This window comes from Acomys minous (assembly GCF_964271855.1).
Source record: "Acomys minous genome assembly, chromosome: 12".
Classification (NCBI taxonomy): domain Eukaryota; kingdom Metazoa; phylum Chordata; class Mammalia; order Rodentia; family Muridae; genus Acomys; species Acomys minous.
In genome coordinates, this window is record NC_140493.1 from 111,173,329 (window position 1) to 111,194,605 (window position 21,277).

The window sequence follows — 21,277 nt, forward strand, 5'->3', positions numbered from 1 at the left end:
CCTTTAATCCCAGCACTTGGGAGGCAGAGGCAGGTGGGCTGCTGTGAGTTCGAGGCCAGCCTGGTCTACATAGTGAGTCCAGGACAGCCAAGGCTACACAGAGAAATCCTGTCTCAAGAAAGAAAGAAAAGAAAAAGGAAGAAAGAAAAGAAAAGAAAAAGAAAAAGGAACAGCACCAGGGGCTGGAGAGATGGCTCAGTGGTTAAGAGTGCCACCTGCTCTTTCAGAGGCCCTAAGTTCAATTCCCAGGAACCACAAGGGGCTTACAACCATCTGTAATGTGATATGATGCCCTCTTCTGACCTGCCAGGTGTACATGTAGATAGAGTACTCATATACATAAATTGATTTTTTAAAAACCCCATTGTTTCCTGTTCCCTGAGCTGTTAGGTGCCATGCAAAACCACAGCTCTGGGCCAGGTGGGGTGGCCCCTGCGAGTATTTGGGAGATAGAAGCAGCTGGGTCTCCGAGTTCAAGACCTACTTTGTCTATGTAACCAGTGTCAGGCCAGCCAGGGCTTCACGGTGGCACACGCCTTTAATCCCAGCACTCAGGAGGCAGAGGCAGGTGGATCACTGTGAGTTCAAGGCCAGCCTGGTCTACAGAGTGAGTCCAGGACAGCCAAGGCTAACACGGAGAGATGCTGTCTCGAAAAACAAAACAAAACAAAAAACAAAAGAGGCTTTGTATCTCAAAAACAAAAAGAGAAGCCTCAGAGCTGTTTGCACAGGCCTTGTCCCAGCCACCTTACATGCTGCGCCTCAGACACACCCCCGTGAGCGTCACTGCAGGGTTGTCATTTTCTGTCAACTCTGCCTATGCAGGACTGAGGCAAGGGCCGCGTTTATGGGAGGCACACTCACTAGCCAGCTTCTGTAGCTTAGCTCTGTCTACTGAGGCCCTTCATCATCTAGCTGGGTGTGAGGTAAGCTCCCGTTTTCATCGTCTCCCTGAGTTCCCTGAGGTAAACTCCGGTTTCTGTATGTGGAGATCTGGCTTCCCAGACTGTGTGGAGAAGACTGTTCTGCCCTGACTGACAGGCCTGACACCTTTGAACTCTGCCTCCCAACTGCTGGGATTAAAGGCATGGGCCACCATGTGAGGCTCATGTTTCTATTTTAAAACAAACTAATAAAACATTGCTACATGTCCCCCTCTTTACTCCTTTTCTTTGTAGTCTCAGACCAGTGTCCTCGAAGGGCTCACCTGGCAAGATTTGCAGAAATTTGGGACCCTCTTGTCTGCAGTGATAACCAAATCGTGGCCTACGCACAACGGGGAGGCCGTGTTTGACGTGGATGAGGTCGTCAGATACCTGCTCACGTGCCCGGATGTGCGGCAGCTCTTCAAACTGTGTGGTATGTGCAGGCGTCGCGGGGAGCTTGGGGAGGGTGGTGTTCTCGGCTCTGGGGGCTCTGGGAGCGAGCGGAACAGGACTCAAAACCCAACCTGACATTCAGCTGGCACGGGCTGATACAGGAAGCAGCGTGGACGGAGGGACCTGGACAGGCTTGTCCTACGGCCACGCTGTCCTCGAGGCTGCCTCCTGACAGTCCCTCCAGGGCCTCAGCTTCCGGATGAAGGGGTATTGGAAGGGCACAGGTGACGGCCTGGCTCTTGGTCTTAGGAGCTGGGGAGGTGGCTCAGCAGGTGAGGTGCTGGCACCGTGGCAGCACCACAGGCTAGCTATGGCACCCACACACCTAAGGTAACCCCAGTGCTGTAGGGGTGAAGACAGAAGGACCCCCTGAGGTGAGAGTCCTGGGTTACTGTTTATGGACTGCTTACACATGCATTCCCGTATGCTCTGAGGAACAAAACAGAAAGTCCCACCTGAGGGTCCTCCCAGGATACACAGACCCCAGGTGTTATGCCTTCCCCTGAACTCTCTCGTGTGTCTTAAATAAGCTGCTATGTTTAGATCTTGTAGCAGGAGTGTGCTGGGTTAGGCACTAAAAGCCCATGGCAGGCTGTAAGTCTCAAGTTGACTAGATCATTGGACAGTCCAAAAACAGCCCCTCACGGCGTGTAAGGTGTAAGGCAAAAAGCGTGACTGCTGGGGCAGGTGCCATATGTATGCATTTGCTGATAGCTTGAGTGAATCACATGTGTGTATTTTCAATTAAAAGCTTTTCTAGAAATTTTCACTAGAAAAGATAGTTCCCACACAGTTTCCCCAGCAGCCACGGGCTGCCATTCACATCTGCAATGTGTGGGCGTGCCCTTTGTGATGGATGAGCTGGTCAGTGTTGGCACACTGTTGTCAAGGCTGTGGGTTCTTAGGCCGCCCTAGGTTTTAGTAGATGTCTGATGGCATGTTTGGGGCACTGCAGTGTCAACGGCCCCAGGATCTGTGACGCCTCCTCCCTTACTGTCTGCTGGAGTTATTTTCTAGAAGATCCCACTGTTGGAACCAGTTGACTGCCTGGTTTTGGTCTGCAGGTAGCAGCATTAGGAGACAAAGTTGGGCTGGGGTCAATCTGTGTTTGAAGCATCCCCCATCTTCTTATTGCTTGACGCTGAGTTCTATTTTTATCCTGGGATAATATTCTGCTGAACGGAGCTCCCACTAGTTTCATGTGTTGTTGTTTTGTTTGTTTCATTTTTCTGAGTCTGGCCATGTAGTCTTGGCTGATCTGTGTAGGCCTGGCTGGTTTGGAATTAACAGATCCACCTGCCTCTGCCTCCCGAGTGCTAGGATTAAAGGCGTGCCCCACCACAGCCTGTCCCCACCATCATCTTTTAATTCAAATCTAATGATAACAGAGAAATTTTCTAGGGGTTTAAAAAGTAAATATATGTGTACATGGGCCGTTGGTGGCCCACATGGTGGCCAGGATCTGCGGCCATGCACGGGACATGCAGAGCCAGCAGCCGGGCACCATTCAAGTATTGGCGCAGCGGAAACTGCCTGGCCGCCGCTGTGCCGCGTGGGGTCATCAGGCCTGCATGGTGAGAAGTGACGGGCCCAGGAGACCCAGGTTCTGAACCGTGTGCTCTCCCTCCCATCAGGAACCAACGAGAAAATCATAGACAGCATCACCGAGGAAGGCAGGCAGCTGATGGCCGTTGCTGAGTCTATGTTCCAAAAGGTGGCAAAGGAACTCGAAAACGGCACCATTTTGGTTGGACAGCTGGAGCTGATCCTTGAGCACAGGAGACAGTTCATTGACATCTGGGACTTAAGTAAGTATCAGGTGGAGACATCACCTCAGGCTGCTGAGCAACAGCAAGAGGGAGACAGCTTGGGTGTGCCACTGAGCTTTACCCTTCTTCCTGGGGTCACTCGGGGCAGAAGCAACTAACTGGGGGTTCGGTGGCCCGAGAGCACTAACGGAAATAACCTTCCAGGACCAGCTGCGGGGAGAAATCAGCATTATTCAGGGACCGGGAAGGTTATATAGAACTTTGGGGAGGAGGTGGGGATATCCAGGGTGGGCCAACGTCATTGGCCAAAGGGCGCAGGCATTGAGATGCCTCATTAACCGGGAGGGACGTTCCAGGAATCCCGGGTGCTTGCGGAATGGGGTCTTATTGGGAGAACGGGGGTTTCTACCAGTTGCAAATTTCCCTCAGGCAGAGGGTGTGGGGATCTGGTCTCCCCAGATCAGGCAGAGAAGAGGCAGCCTGGCTGACAAAGGGTTCCTACATCTTGTGGAGCTCTGGGCTGCCTGGTCATGGAGGCCTGCAACCTCAGAGGCAGGGTCCAACAGCCACTTTGTGGGCAGACTGTGTTTCTGGGCTTTGTCACAGCCGGCACCTCCACCCAGAAAGTTGAGGAATGTCATGAGAAAGCAGCAGGATGGCGGCCGTAAGAGCTTCCTCTGTCCCGTGCTGCCAAGTGCATGGTGCCACCGTTTTCGTAGACTGGCTCAGCAGAGTCTTCTTGGTGGCCCCTCACTGCCCTGACCATGGAGCATGTGCAGAGAGAGGCAGCAGAGAGCAGCCACACGGAAGACACACACAGAACTGTGTGAGCAGTCAACTTACTTTCCAGATAAGATGAGGCTGCCAGCCCAAGAGAAGGCCTGCGACGTGAAGCACTTGCTGCACAGGAGAAAGGGTGATTTGCAGTTCCTCAGGCAAGAGAGTAAATACGTGGAAAGTCTGCTGAGTCAGTTCAGGAGAGTGAAACACATTGTACAAGGTGAGTGTCAGGGTGAAGGGCAGGGAGGGCAGAGTGAGGATGGTACCCACACAGAGTCAGAGATGGGGGTGTCGTGTGTGTGTGTGTGTGTGCGCGTGTGCGTGTGTGTGTGTGCGCCTGGCTGCATTTGAGTTTTCATGGAGAATGACTAGAGGAAGGGCTGGAACAGGGCTCAGGAGCTGGAGCAGGGGGTCGGGAGCTGGAGCGGGGGTCGGGAGCTGGAGCGGGGGTCAGGAGCTGGAGCAGGGGGTCGGGAGCTGGAGCAGGGGGTCGGGAGCTGGAGCAGGGGGTCAGGAGCTGGAGCAGGGGGTCGGGAGCTGGAGCAGGGGGTCGGGAGCTGGAGCAGGGGGTCAGGAGCTGGAGCAGGGGGTCAGGAGCTGGAGCAGGGGGTCGGGAGCTGGAGCAGGGGGTCAGGAGCTGGAGCAGGGGTCGGGAGCACAGCATTAGTCTAGTGTAGCAAGTCAGCAGTTTGCCCACCCTGCTGTATGGCCACACATTCCCAGCAATTAAGAGGTTGAGGCAGGAGGATGATCAGTTGAAGGACAGCCAGTCTACATACTCAGACCTTCTCCTTTCCCTAACCAATAAAAGAGAAGTGATAGTTGTTGTTGTTGGTGGTGGCAGCGCACACCTTTACCTGTAGCCATGGGGAGGCAGAGGCGGGGGTGGGGAGTCTCTGTGAGGTTGAGGCCAGCCTGGTCGGTAAAGTTCCAGGACATCCAGGGATACACAGAGAAACCCTGTCGTTTTTTGTTTTTTGTTTTGTTTTTGTTTTTTGTTTTTTTTTGAGACAGGGTTTCTCTGTGTAGCCTTGACTGTCCTGGACTCGCTTTGTAGACCAGGCTGGGCTCAAACTCATAGCAATCCGCCTGCTTCTGCCTCCCAAGTGCTGGGGGGGACTTAAGGCGTGCGCCACCACCACCCGGCTGAGAAACCGTCTTAAAACAAACAAACCCTAATGCTGAGATCAAATGCTCCTTTGATCAGAGGCTCAACTTCCAACCTTTCCCTTTGGTTTCCATAGTGGAGTTTGGGACTCTAGAAGCCACACACTCCGAGGAGCTCAGCGGTAAGAAACTCAGTGAAGCCGTGACGGGAGCAGAGGGGGCCTCGCCCTCCAACAGGAAGACACATTACTGCCTGTGCCCTGAGATCCGAGAAATGGCATGCACGCTAGACTCCCTGAAAGACAGCTACATCTTCCAAGTGTTTTGGAAAGAGATGGCAGAGGTGCTGAATCCGAACCTCAGGGAGCTGAAGCTTATGCTCCCAGAGGCCCACGAGTACCTGTATGCCCCTTGCTACGGGAAATTCCACACGCTTTATGAGAATCTCAAGTCAGGAAAGATCACCTTTGCCGAGGTCGATGTCATCTTCGGAGACTTTGTAGACAAATACGATAAACTGGCCGCTGACCTTCAGCTCATGTGCACTATGGACCCTCAGGCCCAAAAAGATTGGATCCCAGTGTGTGTAGGGCAGATCAAAGAGTACCACACCCTGAACCAGGCTGTCAGCTCTGCCAAGGTCATCCTGCAGGTCCAAAGGGCATTGGGCCTGACTGGTGACTTCAGCGTTCTTAACCCATTGTTAAACTTTGTAAGTTGTTTGCTGGCTCTTCTGAGAGCTTTTGGCTGGGGGTTGGGGGTAGGGTGGAGGTGGGGGCTTCTGGCTGGTGGGGTGGAGCAGCTAGGGACAAAAAAGCTCTAACTATGCTCAGCCACTTATATACACTATATATGTATGTTTGTGTGCGTGTGTGTGTGTGTGTGTGTGTGTGTGTGTGTGTGTGTGTGTATGTGTGTGTGTGTGTGTGTGTATTAAGCTACATACAGCAAGAAGGACCACAAAACAATCAGGAATTACATAAATGTTACATTCATAGTGTTTTGGCTATTTGCATTTGGCAACCTTGGAGAAAACACCTTTCCTTTCTTGGTGAGTCCACAACTCTGAATGTAAACCAATTTATATCGTATTTCATCTCTATCAACCTAAAAACTTCTATCTAGATCTAAAAACATCTTAACCGCTGAAACAACTCCTTTCTTAATGAGTTATGTGAGCTTTGTGGCCAATGAGCTTCAGGCTGACTGTCGGGCTCAGCAACTTAAGATACCAGGCTCCTTTCTCACCACCCTACCCGCCCATCTTTCAAGACAGGGTTTCTCTGTGTAGCCTTGACTGTTCTGGACTCCCATTGTAGACCAGGCTGGCCTCGAACTCACAGAGATCTGCTTGCCTCTGCCTCCCAAGTGCTGGGATTAAAGGCCTGCACCACCATGTCTGGTTTACCATGATCTTTTTTATTATTACATTTGAGATTATAATTTCTCATGCCTCCCTTTCCGAACTCTCTCCTACATGCCTTTCCTTGCTCTCCTTTAAATTCACGGTCTCTGTTGCCATGGCCTTTAATAAAGAGCCCAACCACTGAGGTGATATGTCCCAGATGCAATTGCCTCAGCTCTAGGGAGCAGAAGCAAGTGGCACATCACCTGGCAGTGCTGAGGTGGGAGGTGTTTTGTTTCTATTTTGAGACAGGGACTCACTACACAGTCTGGCCGTCCTGGTGGGTGCTTTATAGACCAGGCCTTGACCTCACAGATATCCACTTGCTTCTGCCTCCAAGTGCCATTATGGCTGCCTTTGGTCCCGTTTTTCAACCAGTAAAAGAGAGAGAGAGAGAGAGAGAGAGAGAGAGGGAGAGAAACAGGTATACAGAGATGCCTGGTAGTGCTACTGTGAGGAACAGAGCTCAAAAAGTCCATGGGAGCTGTTGTGTGGAGTGAGGGGTGTCTTGAGGTGGGGAGCAGGAGGTGGTGATGTACGTGTCCCACGCCCTTGCTGTGGGTGGTGACTGTTCCTGCCTACAAGCTAAACTTCATCTTCTAGGCGGATTCCTCTGATGACTTTCGTCATCAGAAGCTCAACCAGATGAGCGTCCAGTTCATCCGGGCCAAGAGGCTGCTCCAGGACATGAGCGAGCCTCGCCACCGCTGCCTGGAGGAGCTCGCCCGGCAGATGGAGTTGGTGAACTGGCTACGCGAGGCCCTGAAGGGTAAGGCCGGCCATGCAGGCTAGCCTGCATCATATGGCCACACGATGTGTACAAAGGCCAGGAAAGTTGCTCATTGCCTTCTTTAGGTAGAGGGGCAGTTTCTGTCTTGTGGGCTGGGGCGTATTTTGCCTAGATAGTGTCTCTGAAGTTCCTTTGTCATTCCCTGTTTCCTGTGAATAGCCGAGGGTCTTTAAAAAAAATGCAGCCTCCTTTATGCTTTTTAAAAAAATATTTATTTATTATTATGTATACAGGGCTCTGGCTGCAAGTATGCCTGCAGGCCAGAAGAGGGCGTCAGATCTCATTTTAGATGGTTGTGAGCCACCATGTGGTTGCTGAGAATTGAACTCAGGACCTTTGGAAGAACAGTCAGTGCTTTTAACCTCTGAGCCATCTCTCCAGCCCTCCTTTATGCTTCTTAATTTTGTTTTATTATTTTGTGTGTAACAGTGTTGTGTCTTCATATGTATATATGTACACATGTGCCTGGTGCCTGTGGAGTTCAAAAGAGTTACAGTTGGTTGACAGCTGAACTTGGGCTGCCTCCAAGACCAACAAGTGCTCGTAACCACTGACCATCTCTCAGCCTCTTTTTTTGGGGGGGGGTGTCTTTGAGACAGGATTTCTCTGTGTAGCCTTGGCTGTTCTGGACTTGCTATGTAGACCAGGCTGGCCTCGAACTCGCAGAGCTGCATCAGGATGTGCCAGCACTGCCTGACATCCAGCCTTCATTTTATTTTATTTTATTTATTTATTTATTTTTGGTTTTTCGAGACAGAGTCTCTCTGTGTAACTTTGGCTGTCCTGGACTCACTTTGTAGACCAGGCTGGCCTTGACGCCAGGCACATTATTTTTTCAAGTAAATAATTTTATATTTTATGCGTATGGGTGGTTTTCGTGCATGTGTGTCTGTGCACCCTCACGTGCCTGGAATCCAGAAGAAGGGTGTCAGATCCCCTAGAGCTAGAATGACAGATGGCTGTGAGCGGCCATTGGTGCTGAGAACTGAACCTGGGTCCTCTGGGAGGGGACATTTTCTTTTTCTTTAACTTTTTCTTCCAGAAGACAGGAGAGCTCTTGCCCAGACAGGTTTTTGTGACACCCTCATGGAGGTTTTTTCCATCAGAGAGTTCTGTAGCTTAGATGGAGCAGAGGCGGGTGTTGGGGAAGTGAGAGGCAGGACCAGTAAGTGGAAGGCCTGCCTCCTGCTGCCATGGGGGCTGCTGTGTCTCTCTCAGTGTTGCTTCCCTGTCAGCTTTGGCTCCACTTTGAGGCATGTCTGTTACATGGATCCGAAGCCTGGGGAGTTTTTCTCAGTTGTCAGCATATTCGTTACCAGCTGAGCCTCTATGGGTATGAGTCTCTATGGGTTGTTTTTGCTTGTTGGGTTTTTTGTTTGCTTGTTTGTTTTCGAGACAAGCTTTCTCTGTGTAGCCCCGGCTGTCCTGGACCCACTTTGTAGACCAGGCTGGCCTCGAACTCACAGAGATCCACCTGCCTCTGCCTCCTGAGTGCTGGGATCACAGGTGTGTGGCACGGTGCCCGTCTCTTGCTCTCTATGTTTAAAGTGACGTTGTGTAGCTTCAAAGCAAACATAACACCTGGGACCTGGTGTCTGAGGAAGGTTAGATGTCAGTCAGTACGTTAGGTTTGTGTTCCACAGTCTTAGCAGAGCAGCTAGGTCAAAGCAGGACATCAGCCTGGTGTCCAGTTATGGCTGCACTCAGGGTTGCTGTCACTCAGCACTCAGGGTTGCCGTCACTCAGCCTGGCTGGTGCTGATCTTCCCCTCTTCTCTCAAGACATCAACGAACTCAAGGTGTTTGTGGACCTGGCCTCCATCTCTGCGGGGGAAAATGACATCGACGTGGACCGGGTGGCCTGTTTCCACGATGCCGTGCAGGGCTACGCCTCTCTGCTGTACAAGATGGACACAAGTGCTGGTTTCTCTAAGTTCATGGACCACCTGCATGAGCTCTGGAGGGCCCTGGACAATGACCAGCACCTGCCCAAGAAGCTGGTAAGTGACCTCAGGATGCACGCGCGTGTAGCTGACTCGGTGCGGCAGCTGACAGTTCATGACCCCAGGGGCTGTGCAAGGCTGCCGTGATGGCGGTAACCCACGGGCTGTAAACGGCTGCTGTGATGACAGTAACCCACGGGCTGTGCAAGGCTTCCACAAGCGACAGTAAACGCCCCACCCTCACCTGCTGTGGCAAGGCTGCTATAGATGTAGCTGCTTTGGTGACAGACCCACTTTGTGTTCGGGAATGTGTTCTCTGTCTTGAGTCAGGAGGGCGTATATGGAGAGGCATGTTGGAACTGGGTCTCCGCCACACAAAGCGGGCAAGAATGATGTGGGAATCTTGCCTGGGGGTTTCTCTGAATGGCCACTCTCATTTTCCTTCTATTATGAGTATTTTCCGTGATTGGCACTTGAGGAGCAACAGCTGAGATTGTCCTTGGGCCTTCACATGCATGTGCACAAGCATGTTCCTGCATGTGCATACAAGAGTGTGCTAGCACACACATGCTCACACACGGACACAACCTTTCTGTACTGGGGTGTGCACTTACTTTCCAGCTTTCCATGGGATTGAGATACTGTCCAGCATCAATGGCCTCAGGCCTAAAGAAGGGGCAATAGGGTGCAGAGAGGGAAGTTTGCAAACTTGCTGCTAAAAGCTCACATCTGGTCGTTCTCAGAAACCGTAAATGGACATTAAGAACCTGGGACTCAGCCGGGCGTGGTGGCGCACACCATTAATCCCAGCACTTGGGAGGCAGAGGCAGGCGGATCTCTGTGGTCTACAAAGAGAGTCCAGGACAGCCAGAGAGAAACTCTGTCTCAAGAAACAAAAAACAAAAGGGAAAGGAAAAAAAAAACAACTCAGGACTCAGGTTTAAGAATGGCTCAGCCTCAGCTGGGCGTGGTGGTGCACGCATTTAATCCCAGCACTTGGGAGGCAGAGGCAGGAGGATTCCTGTGAGTTCGAATCCAGCCTGGTCTACAAAGCAAGTCTAGGACAGCCAAGATAACATAGACAAAAACCTTTCTGGAAAACAAACAAACAAACAAACATAAAACAAGAATGGCTCAGCCTCTGCTGCCCTTACAGAGGACCCAGGTTTGGTTCCTAGGACCTACATGCTGGCTCACAACCTTCCCTTTACTCCAGGCCCCAGGGGGCACAACACCCTCTTCTGGCCTCTCATGGCCCCAGACACACACATGGTGCACATACATATGACACAAATACTCATGCACACAAAATAAAGTACATTTTTTAAAATGAAAGAAGTTGAGTGCACACCTTTAATCTCCGAACTCAGGTGGCAGAAGCAGGACAATCTCTGTTTGAAACCAGGCTGGCCTCGAACTCACAGAGACCCGCCTGCCTCCGCCTCCCAGATGCTGGGATTAAGGGTGTGCACCACCATGCCTGGCTCAAAATAAGACATTTCATTAACAAGCAAATAAACAGTGTGGGGCTGCATAGAGCTTTCTCTGTGGGGAGCCCTGCAGTGGGTGTCCAGCTGTGGGGGGCCCTGCAGTGGGTGTGCGGCTGTGGTGAGCCCTGCAGTGGGTGTCCGGCTGTGGTGAGCCCTGCAGTGGGTGTCCGGCTGTGGGGGGCCCTACAGTGGGTGTCCGGCTGTGGTGAGCCCTGCAGTGGGTGTCCGGCTGTGGTGAGCCCTGCAGTGGGTGTCCGGCTGTGGTGAGCCCTGCAGTGGGTGTGCGGCTGTGGTGGGCCCTGCAGTGGGTGTCCGGCTGTGGTGAGCCCTGCAGTGGGTGTGCGGCTGTGGTGGGCCCTGCAGTGGGTGTCCGGCTGTGGTGAGCCCTGCAGTGGGTGTGCGGCTGTGGTGAGCCCTGCAGTGGGTGTCCGGCTGTGGTGAGCCCTGCAGTGGGTGTCCGGCTGTGGTGAGCCCTGCAGTGGGTGTGCGGCTGTGGTGAGCCCTGCAGTGGGTGTCCGGCTGTGGTGAGCCCTGCAGTGGGTGTCCGGCTGTGGTGAGCCCTGCAGTGGGTGTCCGGCTGTGGTGAGCCCTGCAGTGGGTGTCCGGCTGTGGTGGGCCCTGCAGTGGGTGTCCGGCTGTGGTGAGCCCTGCAGTGGGTGTCCGGCTGTGGTGGGCCCTGCAGTGGGTATCTGGCTGTCCTCTGTGGTGAGCTCAGCACCTGCCAGCTAGGGCTTCGGGAAGCAGTGGAAGCCCAGAGCTGAATGACGTCAGAAGACCCAGACACAGCTTGTGTGCTGGGGTGGGGTGTGGTGTGGGGCAACCAAGTCCCAGCAAGGGCATGGCTACTCGCTCCAGAAGTGTTTTCTGCTTCTGTCCCAACAGAAAGATTCTGCCAGGAACTTGGAGTGGCTGAAGACAGTGAAGGAAAGCCACGGGTCGGTGGAGCTCTCGTCTCTGTCCCTGGCCACAGCAATCAACAACAAAGGCATTTATGTTATTAAGGCACCCCAAGGTGGCGAGAAGGTGAGCCTCCTGGTACAGTTTTCAATGGCCCCGCAGTCTTGCTATAAAGTCATGGGACTCTGTGCCAGAGCTAACTTTCAAATGCGTGCCGCCTCCCAGGTCTCCCCAGACACCGTTCTCCGCCTCCTCCTCCCTGAGGACCGCGGTGCCCAGGCGCAGCTGCGCAGCTACTCCATGGAGGAGCTGAGGGAGCTCTTAAATAAGCTGATGCTCATGTCTGGCAAGAAAGACCGCAACAGCAATGCAGAGGTGGAGAAGTTTTCAGAGGTGAGTGGTTGGGTTTGGGCTGCTGCCCACAGGGGCTGCTCTGGCCTCTGGCTAGGCCAGACACCTTTGGAGAGGCTCTGAGTTGGCTTTTGACACAGCTTTGCTAAGGAGGCATGGCACCCCAAATCAGACCCCAGAGAAGTATCTGGGGTGGGGCATGCACCATGAGCAGCGGGTCCTCCTCAAGAGCCTCGGGAGGAGCTGTCACCAGCTGTGGAGATAACAGCCAGATACTCTTAGAAACAATCACTTCACTCCATCAGCTGGCAACATGTGTTATGATCCTGTTGAAGCCAGACGATATCGAATTTGAGTCTAGCCTGGGAACATGAGACCCTGGACACACACGCACGCGCGCATGTACACACACTCACGCATGCACGCATGCGCGCGAGCCCCCTCATGGTCTTTACACTGACATTCTTTGTCTTTCCCTGGACATGGTGGCGCATGCCTTTAGTCCTAGCGCTCAGGAGGTAGAGGCAGGGAGATCGCTGTGAGTTTGAGGCCAGGCTGCTTCCATAGTGAATTCCAGGACAGCCATCGCTACATGTGAGACCCTGGAGGTGGAAGGGCAGAGCCCTCAGGGGCCCCTATGAGCCTCAGCAGCGCTGGCTGCTTAGTCCCATTTCTAGAAGCATCCTGACACTTGTAGTTTGAAGACTAGTTCTGATCATAGCTAAGTTCATGGAAAGAAAAAAAAAACCCTAGCCTAGTCTCAAAAACCCAAAGGAGAAAAAAAATAAACGAGAAAGAAAAGAATTCCTCCTTAAGCCGATTGTGTAACTAGGGAAGGGACGAGCTGTTGTGGGGTGGACATTAGGCAGCTCTTTGTGGGAAGTGTGTTCCAGTGAGCCAGTGACATGGTCTAAGGCCTCAGAGCTGTAAACGGTGGGGCTCGGGGGTGAGGGGTGGGGGCGTGCATGTGGGTGGGGCAGGGGGGGTTAGTGCATCTTCCTGCAGGCCTGTGCTATGCCTTTTGTCTCCCTTTCCCCTAGGTCTTCAGCAGCATGCAGCGGCTCGTACATGCCTTCATAAACCTGCACTGCGCAGGCAACATGCTGTTCAGGAACTGGACTGCTGAGGTCCACTGTTGCCCGAGCGGGGGCATCACCATGGACTTTGAGTTGCCACTGCTGAGCCAGCTGAAGGAGAGTGGGGACATCCTTGAGCTCCTGGGCGCCCTCTGCAGGCAGATGGAGGACTTCCTAGAGGACTGGAAAACAGTAGTCATCCAGAAGAGGTCCCAACACTTTTACCTCAACTTCTACACAGCTGAGCAGCTGGTCTACCTGAGCAGGGAGCTCAGGAAATGCAGACCCAGCGAAGCTGCCCTCATGATGCTGTGCTTTGTCAAAAGCAAGTGCACCGTCCAGGACCTCATCCACGCCCTCAGCTCCAGTGAGAGCAAGGCTGCCAGACACAGCCTGAGGGAGGCTTTGAAAAAGCTGCTTGGACAGCTCCTCTCCGAGTCCAGCCTAACAGGCAAGCTTCGGCTTATCATGGGGCAATCCCTAGTGTGCATGAGCACCTTGCTGCCGGGCTGCCTGGACCTGGATGCCCTGGGGAGATGCCTGGCTCAACTGGCCATGCTGGGAGAGTCTCCTGTGGAGCGGCCACTCCCCAAAGGCCTGCAGGTTGGCCAGCCTAACCTGGTCTTGTGTGGCCATTCTGAGGTGTTGCCGGCCGCACTGGCCATCTACATGGAGGCCCCCAGGCAGCCCCTGCCCACCTTTGACGAGGTGTTGCTCTGCACCCCGGGGACCACAATGGAGGAGGTTGAACTCCTCCTGCGCCGCTGCCTCACAGTGGGCTCCCAGGGCCACAAGGTCTACAGCTTGCTCTTCGCCGACCAGCTGAGCTATGAAGTGGGCTGCCAGGCGGAGAAGCTCTTCCAGGAGCTGTGCACACAGTGCCACCGTGAAGACTACCAGCTGGTGATCGTCTGTGATGCTGCCCGGGAGCACTGCTACATTCCCTCCTCCTTCAGCCAGTACAAAGTCCCCCTGGTTCCCCAGGCCACAATGCCGGACATCCAAGCCTACCTGGAGGACCACTACCAGGTCCCCAAGCAGATCCCGTCAGCCGCAGATGTATTCGGAGACCGGATGTGTGTTGGGATCATCACCTCTGAAAGAGCTGGTGTTGGTAATGACCGAGGTCCCTTCCTCCAGACACTTCCCTCTCCATCGGGGGGTGGCTTAGTCAAGGCCTTCTTCAGGGGTTTTCTGGCTCTTCCCTCGCTGTAAGCCAGTAACCTTCTAGGACTCTGCCCTTTCTTGCCCAGATGGGGCAGTTCCTGAGAGCCTCATCCGCCTCCGCAGAGCTGACTTCCCGCAGTTTGCGTCCTTGGTGAACCGCACTGGGTGTGGTTGCGATTGTGCCTTCTGTGCCTTCCATCCTGTCCACTCTTCCCTGAACCGCGCTGCTCTGTTAGGGGAGAGGTTGGTCCCTCCCACTCCTGCTTTTGCCTTCCCTGACTTAGATGCACCATCAGTGGCCAGGAAAAGGCAAGGTTGGCCATGGTGGTAGGCAGGGGACCTGAAGATTCAAGGGAAACGGAGCCAGTAAGCAGTGGCCATGCACTGTATCTGGTTAAAACACCTCTGTTTTCTCTTCCTCCTCCTCTGCGGATTTGGGGGTCTAACTTTTTATATGCTCACATTGTAGGAAAGTCTCTCTACGTGAACATGTTGCATGAAACGCTGAAATCACAGCGAAACGATGGAAAGGCGCCTTTAAAAGTTATTCGGTTGACAGCCCCTCACATAGACGAGAACCAGGTCCTGAGCTCGCTCCTGCCCTTCTTGAATGAGTACTATCAGAAGACACCCGTTATATTCCACATTGATGTGAGCACCTCGGTAAGTACCCAGCATCACCGGGGGCACACCAGGGGACGTGGTTCCCCTATGGTGACTGCCTCCTCTCCCCCTGCCCCCCTCCCCCCCCCTCCCCCGCGCAACACTTCATCCCTCTGGCAGCCTGCCTTCTCACAAGCCCACGCGCTTCCTTCTCTAGGTACAGACCGGAATTCCCATCTTTCTTTTCAAACTCCTCATTCTGCAGTACCTAATGGATATAAATGGGAAAATGTGGCTTCGGAACCTACGCCATTTGTATGTTGTTGAAATCACACAAGGGCTCTCGGTACAGCCAAAGAGGTCCTCCAAGCTGGTGCGTATCAAGAGAAACAGCAAAACACAAGGGCTTGGTTGTGGTGGAGCGCTCCTTATCCTGTTTTTGTTTTGTTTTGGCCAACCTGATACAAGCTTGAGTTATCTGAGAAAAATCCCTCCATCAGAGCGGGAGAGATGGCCAGGCTCCCAATCAAAAATGTAAGATCTGCAGGCAAATCTGTATGGCCTTTTTTTTTTTTCTTATTTTGGTTTTTCGAGACAGGGTTTCTCTGTGTAGCCCTGGCTGTCCTGGACTCGCTTTGTAGACCAGACTGGCCTCGGACTCACAGCGATCCGCCTGCCTCTGCCTCCCGAGTGCTGGGATTAAAGGCGTGCCACGCCCGGCTCTGGCTGCTTTTTTATGCTGGTCAGCTGGGGCTGAGAAATTAACCTCCTACTGAGTCCAGCATCGCTGAGGTGAAATCTTCCAGAAGTGTCTCCTCAGGGTCAGCACACAGGTGCTGTGGTCCGGAGGGTGCCAAGGCAGTACCTCAGGCTTGCGGCTGAAGTTGATTCTGTTGAGAGTTGGCATCTCTTGGCAATTCAGGATAAACTTGAAGTAAGATTAGTATCATGAAGGATTTCTTCGTAAACTTGCTTAGGAAACACAAGTTACACAAGTAGAATTTAGCTAAAGGACCGCCGCCTCCAATATGCCTGGAAGCTGGGGTACTGAGCAGGCTTTCCTGCAGTTTCTATGCCCTAATTAAGGCATGGAGGTTGGTGGGGAAGCTTCTTCACAAAGACTGACCTCCAGTTAAGCTCCATTCCCACAACAAAAGGAGACCCTGACTCACAGCTGCCCCTTTGGACCATCTTCTTACCAAAAAAAAAAAAAAAAAAAAAAAAAAACCAAAACAAACAAACAAACAAACCAGGTAGCTCAGGGTCACAACCATTAAGTCCCCTGTGGTGGGCAAGAGGCCCCCAGTAACTACTATTCAAAAAGAACAACACTGGCCTATGTAAGAAACAATGCTGACAGAAGCCCATGTGCCCAAGTCAGACAGAGAGGTCTCCCATCCCTGTTCAAATTGCTCAGAGTGCCATCTGGGTAAGCCTAAGGGGTGTGTGAGTTAGCCATGCCTTCCATTAGGCCGGCTCCTCTGAGCATTTGCCACAGCCAGGCACACATCTACATTAGGGAGCCTTTGCCTTTGGTAATGTCCAAGTGTGGGGAGCAATTTCCCACTGGGGAGCACAGTAGCTCTATAACCCCCACATCAGAGAGAAGGGGTTCCTCTTGTGCCTGAGGACTGAAAGAGGTTTGGTGCTTACACATACGCACAGGGACACCCATGTGCAGAGTGAAGAAACAAGTCCTAGAACGTGTTAGAAAATTCTTCCTTGTTAAGGATGTGCCTGTCCTCTGCCTCACAACCCTAGAAGGCAAGAGACAAGTTAAATCCAGTGCAGACCGCCTGGAGAGCTGAGACACAAAGGCAGTTGGGGTATTCGGTGACAACCGGTTTTATTTGCATTTCTTTCTTTTCAGAATGCACATGCACCCCAATTCAAGTTCCTTGATATCTTCCCCAAAGTCACCTGCCGCCCTCCTAAGGAAGTGATAGACATGGAGCTGACTCCCAAGAGGAGCCACAGAGACCCTGGGATGTGCCTGAGCGAGTTCTGCAGCACAGCTTTCCAAAGGCCCTACCAGTATCTAAAACGGTTCCGCCAAAACCAGAACCTTGACACCTTCCGGTACCAGGAAGGCTCCGTGGAAGGCTCTCCCGAGGAGTGCCTGCAGCTCTTCCTCATCTACTGTGGCCTGATAGACCCATCCTGGTCTGAGCTGCGGAACTTTGCTTGGTTTCTGAACTGTCAGCTCAGGGACTGTGAGGCTTCTGTCTTCTGCGACTCAGATTTTACTGGAGACACGCTCAGGGGCTTCAAGAACTTTGTGGTGACCTTCATGATCTTAATGGCAAGGGACTTCGCCACACCCACTCTGCACACGTCAGACCAAAGCCCAGGCAAGCACTTGCTCACCATGGACGGAGTTGCTGAAGAAGACCTCGCTCCCTTCTCCCTTCGAAAGAGGTGGGAGTCGGAGCCCCACCCATACGTCTTCTTCAACGGTGACCGCCTGACCATGACATTCATAGGTTTTCACCTGCGGTCCAACAACAGCGGCTATGTGGATGCAATCAATCCCTCGGACGGGAAGGTCATCAAAAAGGATGTCATGACCAAAGAACTGTTTGATGGGCTGCGGCTTCAGGGAGTGCCCTTCAACATCGACTTTGACAGCCTGCCCAGACACGAGAAGCTGGAGAGACTCTGCATGGCCCTGGGCATCGAGTGGCCCAGCGACCCCGATGACACGTACGAGCTTACCACAGACAATATGCTGAAGATCCTGGCCATCGAAATGCGGTTCCGCTGCGGCATCCCGGTCATCATCATGGGAGAGACAGGCTGTGGGAAAACCAGGCTCATCAGATACCTGAGTGACCTCAAACGTGGTTGTGTTCAGGCAGAAACTATGAAGTTGGTGAAGGTCCACGGTGGGACCACCCCGGCCATGATCTACGCCAAGGTCAAGGATGCTCAGAACACAGCCCTGTACAATGATGCCCAACACAATCTGGACACCATCTTGTTCTTTGACGAAGCCAACACAACAGAAGCCATAAGCTGCATCAAAGAGGTCTTGTGTGACCGGACAGTGGAAGGCGAGCGCCTGAAGGGCTCTGGCCTGCACATCATTGCTGCCTGCAACCCTTACCGGAAGCACTCCCAGGAGATGATCCTCCGCCTGGAGTCAGCAGGTTTGGGATACAGAGTGAGCGCAGAGGAGACGGCAGAGAGGCTGGGCTCCATCCCGCTGCGGCAGCTGGTGTATCGCGTCCATGCTCTGCCTCCAAGCCTCATTCCTTTGGTGTGGGACTTTGGACAGCTGGACAACTCTGCCGAGCAGCTCTACATCCGGCAGATCGTGCAGAGACTGGTGGACTCCACCACAGTGGAGGAGCGGGACACCAGGGTGATCGCAGCTGTGCTCTCTGTCTCTCAGGGGTTCATGAGGAAGAGGGAGAACGAATGTGGCTTCGTCAGCCTCAGGGACGTGGAGCGCTGTGTGAAGGTTTTCAGGTGGTTTCATGACCACAGTGAGATGCTCTTAAGGGAGCTGGATGACTTCCTCCGGGAATCCAGTGACCCCAAACATACTTTTGAGAGAGACCCTGTTCTCTGGTCGCTGGTAATGGCCATTGGGGTATGCTACCATGCCTCTCTAGAAGAGAAAGCACCCTACCGGAAAGCCATCAGCAGGTGCTTTCCAGAGCCCTACAATGACAGCAAGGTCATCCTTGATGAGATCACTCAGGCGCAGGATCTGTTTCTGAGGGGGGCACCCATAAGGAGCAACATAGCCAGGAACCTGGCTTTGAAGGAGAACGTCTTCATGATGGTGATCTGCATTGAGCTTAAGATCCCCCTTTTCCTGGTGGGGAAGCCTGGCAGCTCTAAATCCCTCGCCAAGATCATTGTGGCAGATGCCATGCAAGGGCAGGCTGCCTTCTCGGATCTCTTCCGCAGGCTGAAGCAGGTCCACCTGGTGTCCTTCCAGTGCAGCCCTCACTCCACCCCGCAAGGCATCATCAGCACCTTCAAGCAGTGTGCTCGCTTCCAGCAGGGCAAGGACCTGCAGCAGTACGTCTCTGTGGTGGTGCTGGACGAGGTGGGGCTGGCTGAGGACTCACCCAAGATGCCCCTCAAGACCCTCCACCCCCTGCTGGAAGATGGCTGCATTGAAGACGATCCTGCCCCATACAAAAAAGTAGGCTTTGTAGGCATTTCCAACTGGGCCCTAGATCCTGCCAAGATGAACCGGGGCATTTTTGTGTCGCGCGGCAGTCCCAACGAGAAAGAGCTCATAGAGAGCGCCGAGGGGATCTGTTCTTCGGACAGGCTGGTTCAGGACAGAATCCGAGGGTATTTCGCTCCCTTTGCCAAGGCCTATGAAACTGTGTGTCAGAGCCAGGACAAGGAGTTCTTTGGGCTTCGTGACTATTATAGCCTCATCAAGATGGTCTTTGGCAAAGCCAAGGCTTCCACAGGGGGGCTTTCCCCACGAGACATCGCGCACTCCGTCCTTCGGAACTTCAGCGGTAAAGACGACATCCAGCCACTGAGCATCTTTACAGCCAGTCTCCCGGAGGCCAGGTACAAGGGAGAGGTCAGCACCGTGGACCTGATCAAGGAGAACATTTACGGCGGGCTGCAGGCATCCAGCAGGGGGCTGGACAGTGCCGAGGCCCGTTACTTGCTTGTGCTGACCAGGAACTATGTGGCCCTGCAGATCCTACAGCAGTCATTCTTTGAGGGCCAGCAACCCGAGATCATTTTCGGCTCCAGCTTTCCCCAGGACCAGGAATACACCCAGATCTGCAGGAACATCAACCGGGTGAAGATCTGCATGGAGACAGGGAAGATGGTGGTGCTGCTGAACCTGCAGAACCTGTACGAGAGCCTGTACGACGCGCTCAACCAGTACTACGTCCACCTCGGGGGCCAGAAGTACGTGGACCTGGGGCTTGGCACCCACCGAGTCAAGTGCCGCGTCCACGCCGACTTCCGCCTCATCGTCATCGAGGAGAAGGACGTGGTGTACACGCAGTTCCCCGTGCCTCTCATCAATCGGCTGGAGAAGCACTACCTGGACATGAACACCGTGCTGCGGGGGTGGCAGAAGCGCATTGTGTGCGAGCTGCAACAGTGGGCGTGCGACTTCGCAGACGCGAAAGCGGACCAGTTCACCGCCAGGCACAAGTACGGTCCTGCAGACGTTTTCATCGGCTACCACGATGACGCCTGCGCCTCTGTGGTGCTGCAGGCTGTGGAGAGGCAGGGCTGCAGGGATCTGAGAGAAGAACTCTACCGAAAGGTGTCCGAAGAGGCCAAGCTCATCCTGCTGGACTGCGCGACACCGGACGCTTTGGTGCGGCTGAGTGGGTCCTCACTGGGCTCGTTCGCTGCAAAGCAACTGTCGCAGGAATATTACTACAGCCAGCAGCACAACTCCTTCTTAGACTTCCTCCGGGTCCACCTGCGCATGGCCCATCCAGAATGCCAGGCTGTCTTCACTGAGGTGACCGCCTTCTCATATCCTCACCCTCTGCTCTGTCACCCGCGAGTCCTTGGGTCGGGAACTTGAGCAGGGATGAAGCATAGGGTGTACGGTTTTGCTGAGACTAGGCTGCTCATTACATTCTGAGCTGGGGGATAAGGTCAGTGTTCCCAGCTCTGCATGTTTGTCCGTGTGTGTGGAGCTTAGAAAGGTCAGGGACACAGGGCGTCTGCTATGTAGGAGACATGGGGTGGACAGGAGAGATGACTTTCTTCTTCTTCACTCCCCTAGACCCCAGACAGGGTTTCTCTGTGTAGCCTTGGCTGTCCTGGACTCACTCTGTAGACCAAGCTGGCCTCAAACTCACAGAACTCCGTCTGCTTCAGCCTCCCTGAGTGCTGGGACTACCGGCATGCGCCACCACCTCCCGGGAGATATGATTTTTCTTTAAGAGGCGCCCCCAACAGCTGGCTGGGCACCCGCGAGGGTGAAGGGATTGGGATGTGAAGATTCTGGAAGGATTTGTTGGTGGAGCTTGAAGTTCAAAGTTATGAGTTCTGTGTTCTGAGTTTGAGATGATCCTCTGTGGCTTCCTTGCTTAAAGGAGAAGCAGAGGGGAAGGCGTGTAAGGGCACTGGCAATGGGACAGCAGCAGTGAGACAGAAGACCCTCATGGAAACAGACCCGTCACACCATTTCAGAGCAGCAGAGAGGCACATGGGATCCAGAAATGGCTGGCAACCCAGGAGTGGTCGCACACACCTTTAGTCCCAGTACTCAGGAGACAGAGGCAGGCAGATCTCTGAGTTCCAGGCCACCCTGGTCTACAGAGTGAATTTCAGGGCAGCCAGGGCTACACAGAGAAGTCTTTGTTTTGAAAAACAAAACAAAGGCAGGAGAGATGGCTCAGAGGTTAAGAGCACTGGGTGCTCTTCCAAAGGTCCTGAGTTCAATTCTCAGCACCCACATGGTGGCTCACAACCATCTATAATGAGATCTCTTCTAGTATGCAGGGGTTCATGCAGGCAGAGCACTGTTTACATAACAAATGAATCTTTTTTATGTGCATTGG

General features: G+C 53.4%; 1 protein-coding gene across 3 annotated transcripts in view; it reads left to right on the plus strand.

Moving 5' to 3' along the window:
• The window catches only part of RNF213 (ring finger protein 213), a 95,240-nt gene that overhangs the window by 32,032 nt on the left and 41,931 nt on the right, over positions 1 to 21,277 (plus strand). For all 3 annotated transcript variants that reach the window (XM_084751161.1, XM_084751160.1, XM_084751162.1), the window contains 12 exons: positions 1,179 to 1,359; positions 3,014 to 3,187; positions 3,999 to 4,148; positions 5,173 to 5,747; positions 7,044 to 7,209; positions 9,012 to 9,229; positions 11,545 to 11,685; positions 11,785 to 11,952; positions 12,951 to 14,100; positions 14,623 to 14,816; positions 14,974 to 15,129; positions 16,627 to 20,226. In XM_084751161.1, coding sequence (XP_084607287.1) covers positions 1,179 to 1,359; positions 3,014 to 3,187; positions 3,999 to 4,148; positions 5,173 to 5,747; positions 7,044 to 7,209; positions 9,012 to 9,229; positions 11,545 to 11,685; positions 11,785 to 11,952; positions 12,951 to 14,100; positions 14,623 to 14,816; positions 14,974 to 15,129; positions 16,627 to 20,226 — 6,873 coding nt within the window. The remainder of the gene's footprint in view (positions 1 to 1,178; positions 1,360 to 3,013; positions 3,188 to 3,998; positions 4,149 to 5,172; positions 5,748 to 7,043; positions 7,210 to 9,011; positions 9,230 to 11,544; positions 11,686 to 11,784; positions 11,953 to 12,950; positions 14,101 to 14,622; positions 14,817 to 14,973; positions 15,130 to 16,626; positions 20,227 to 21,277) is intronic.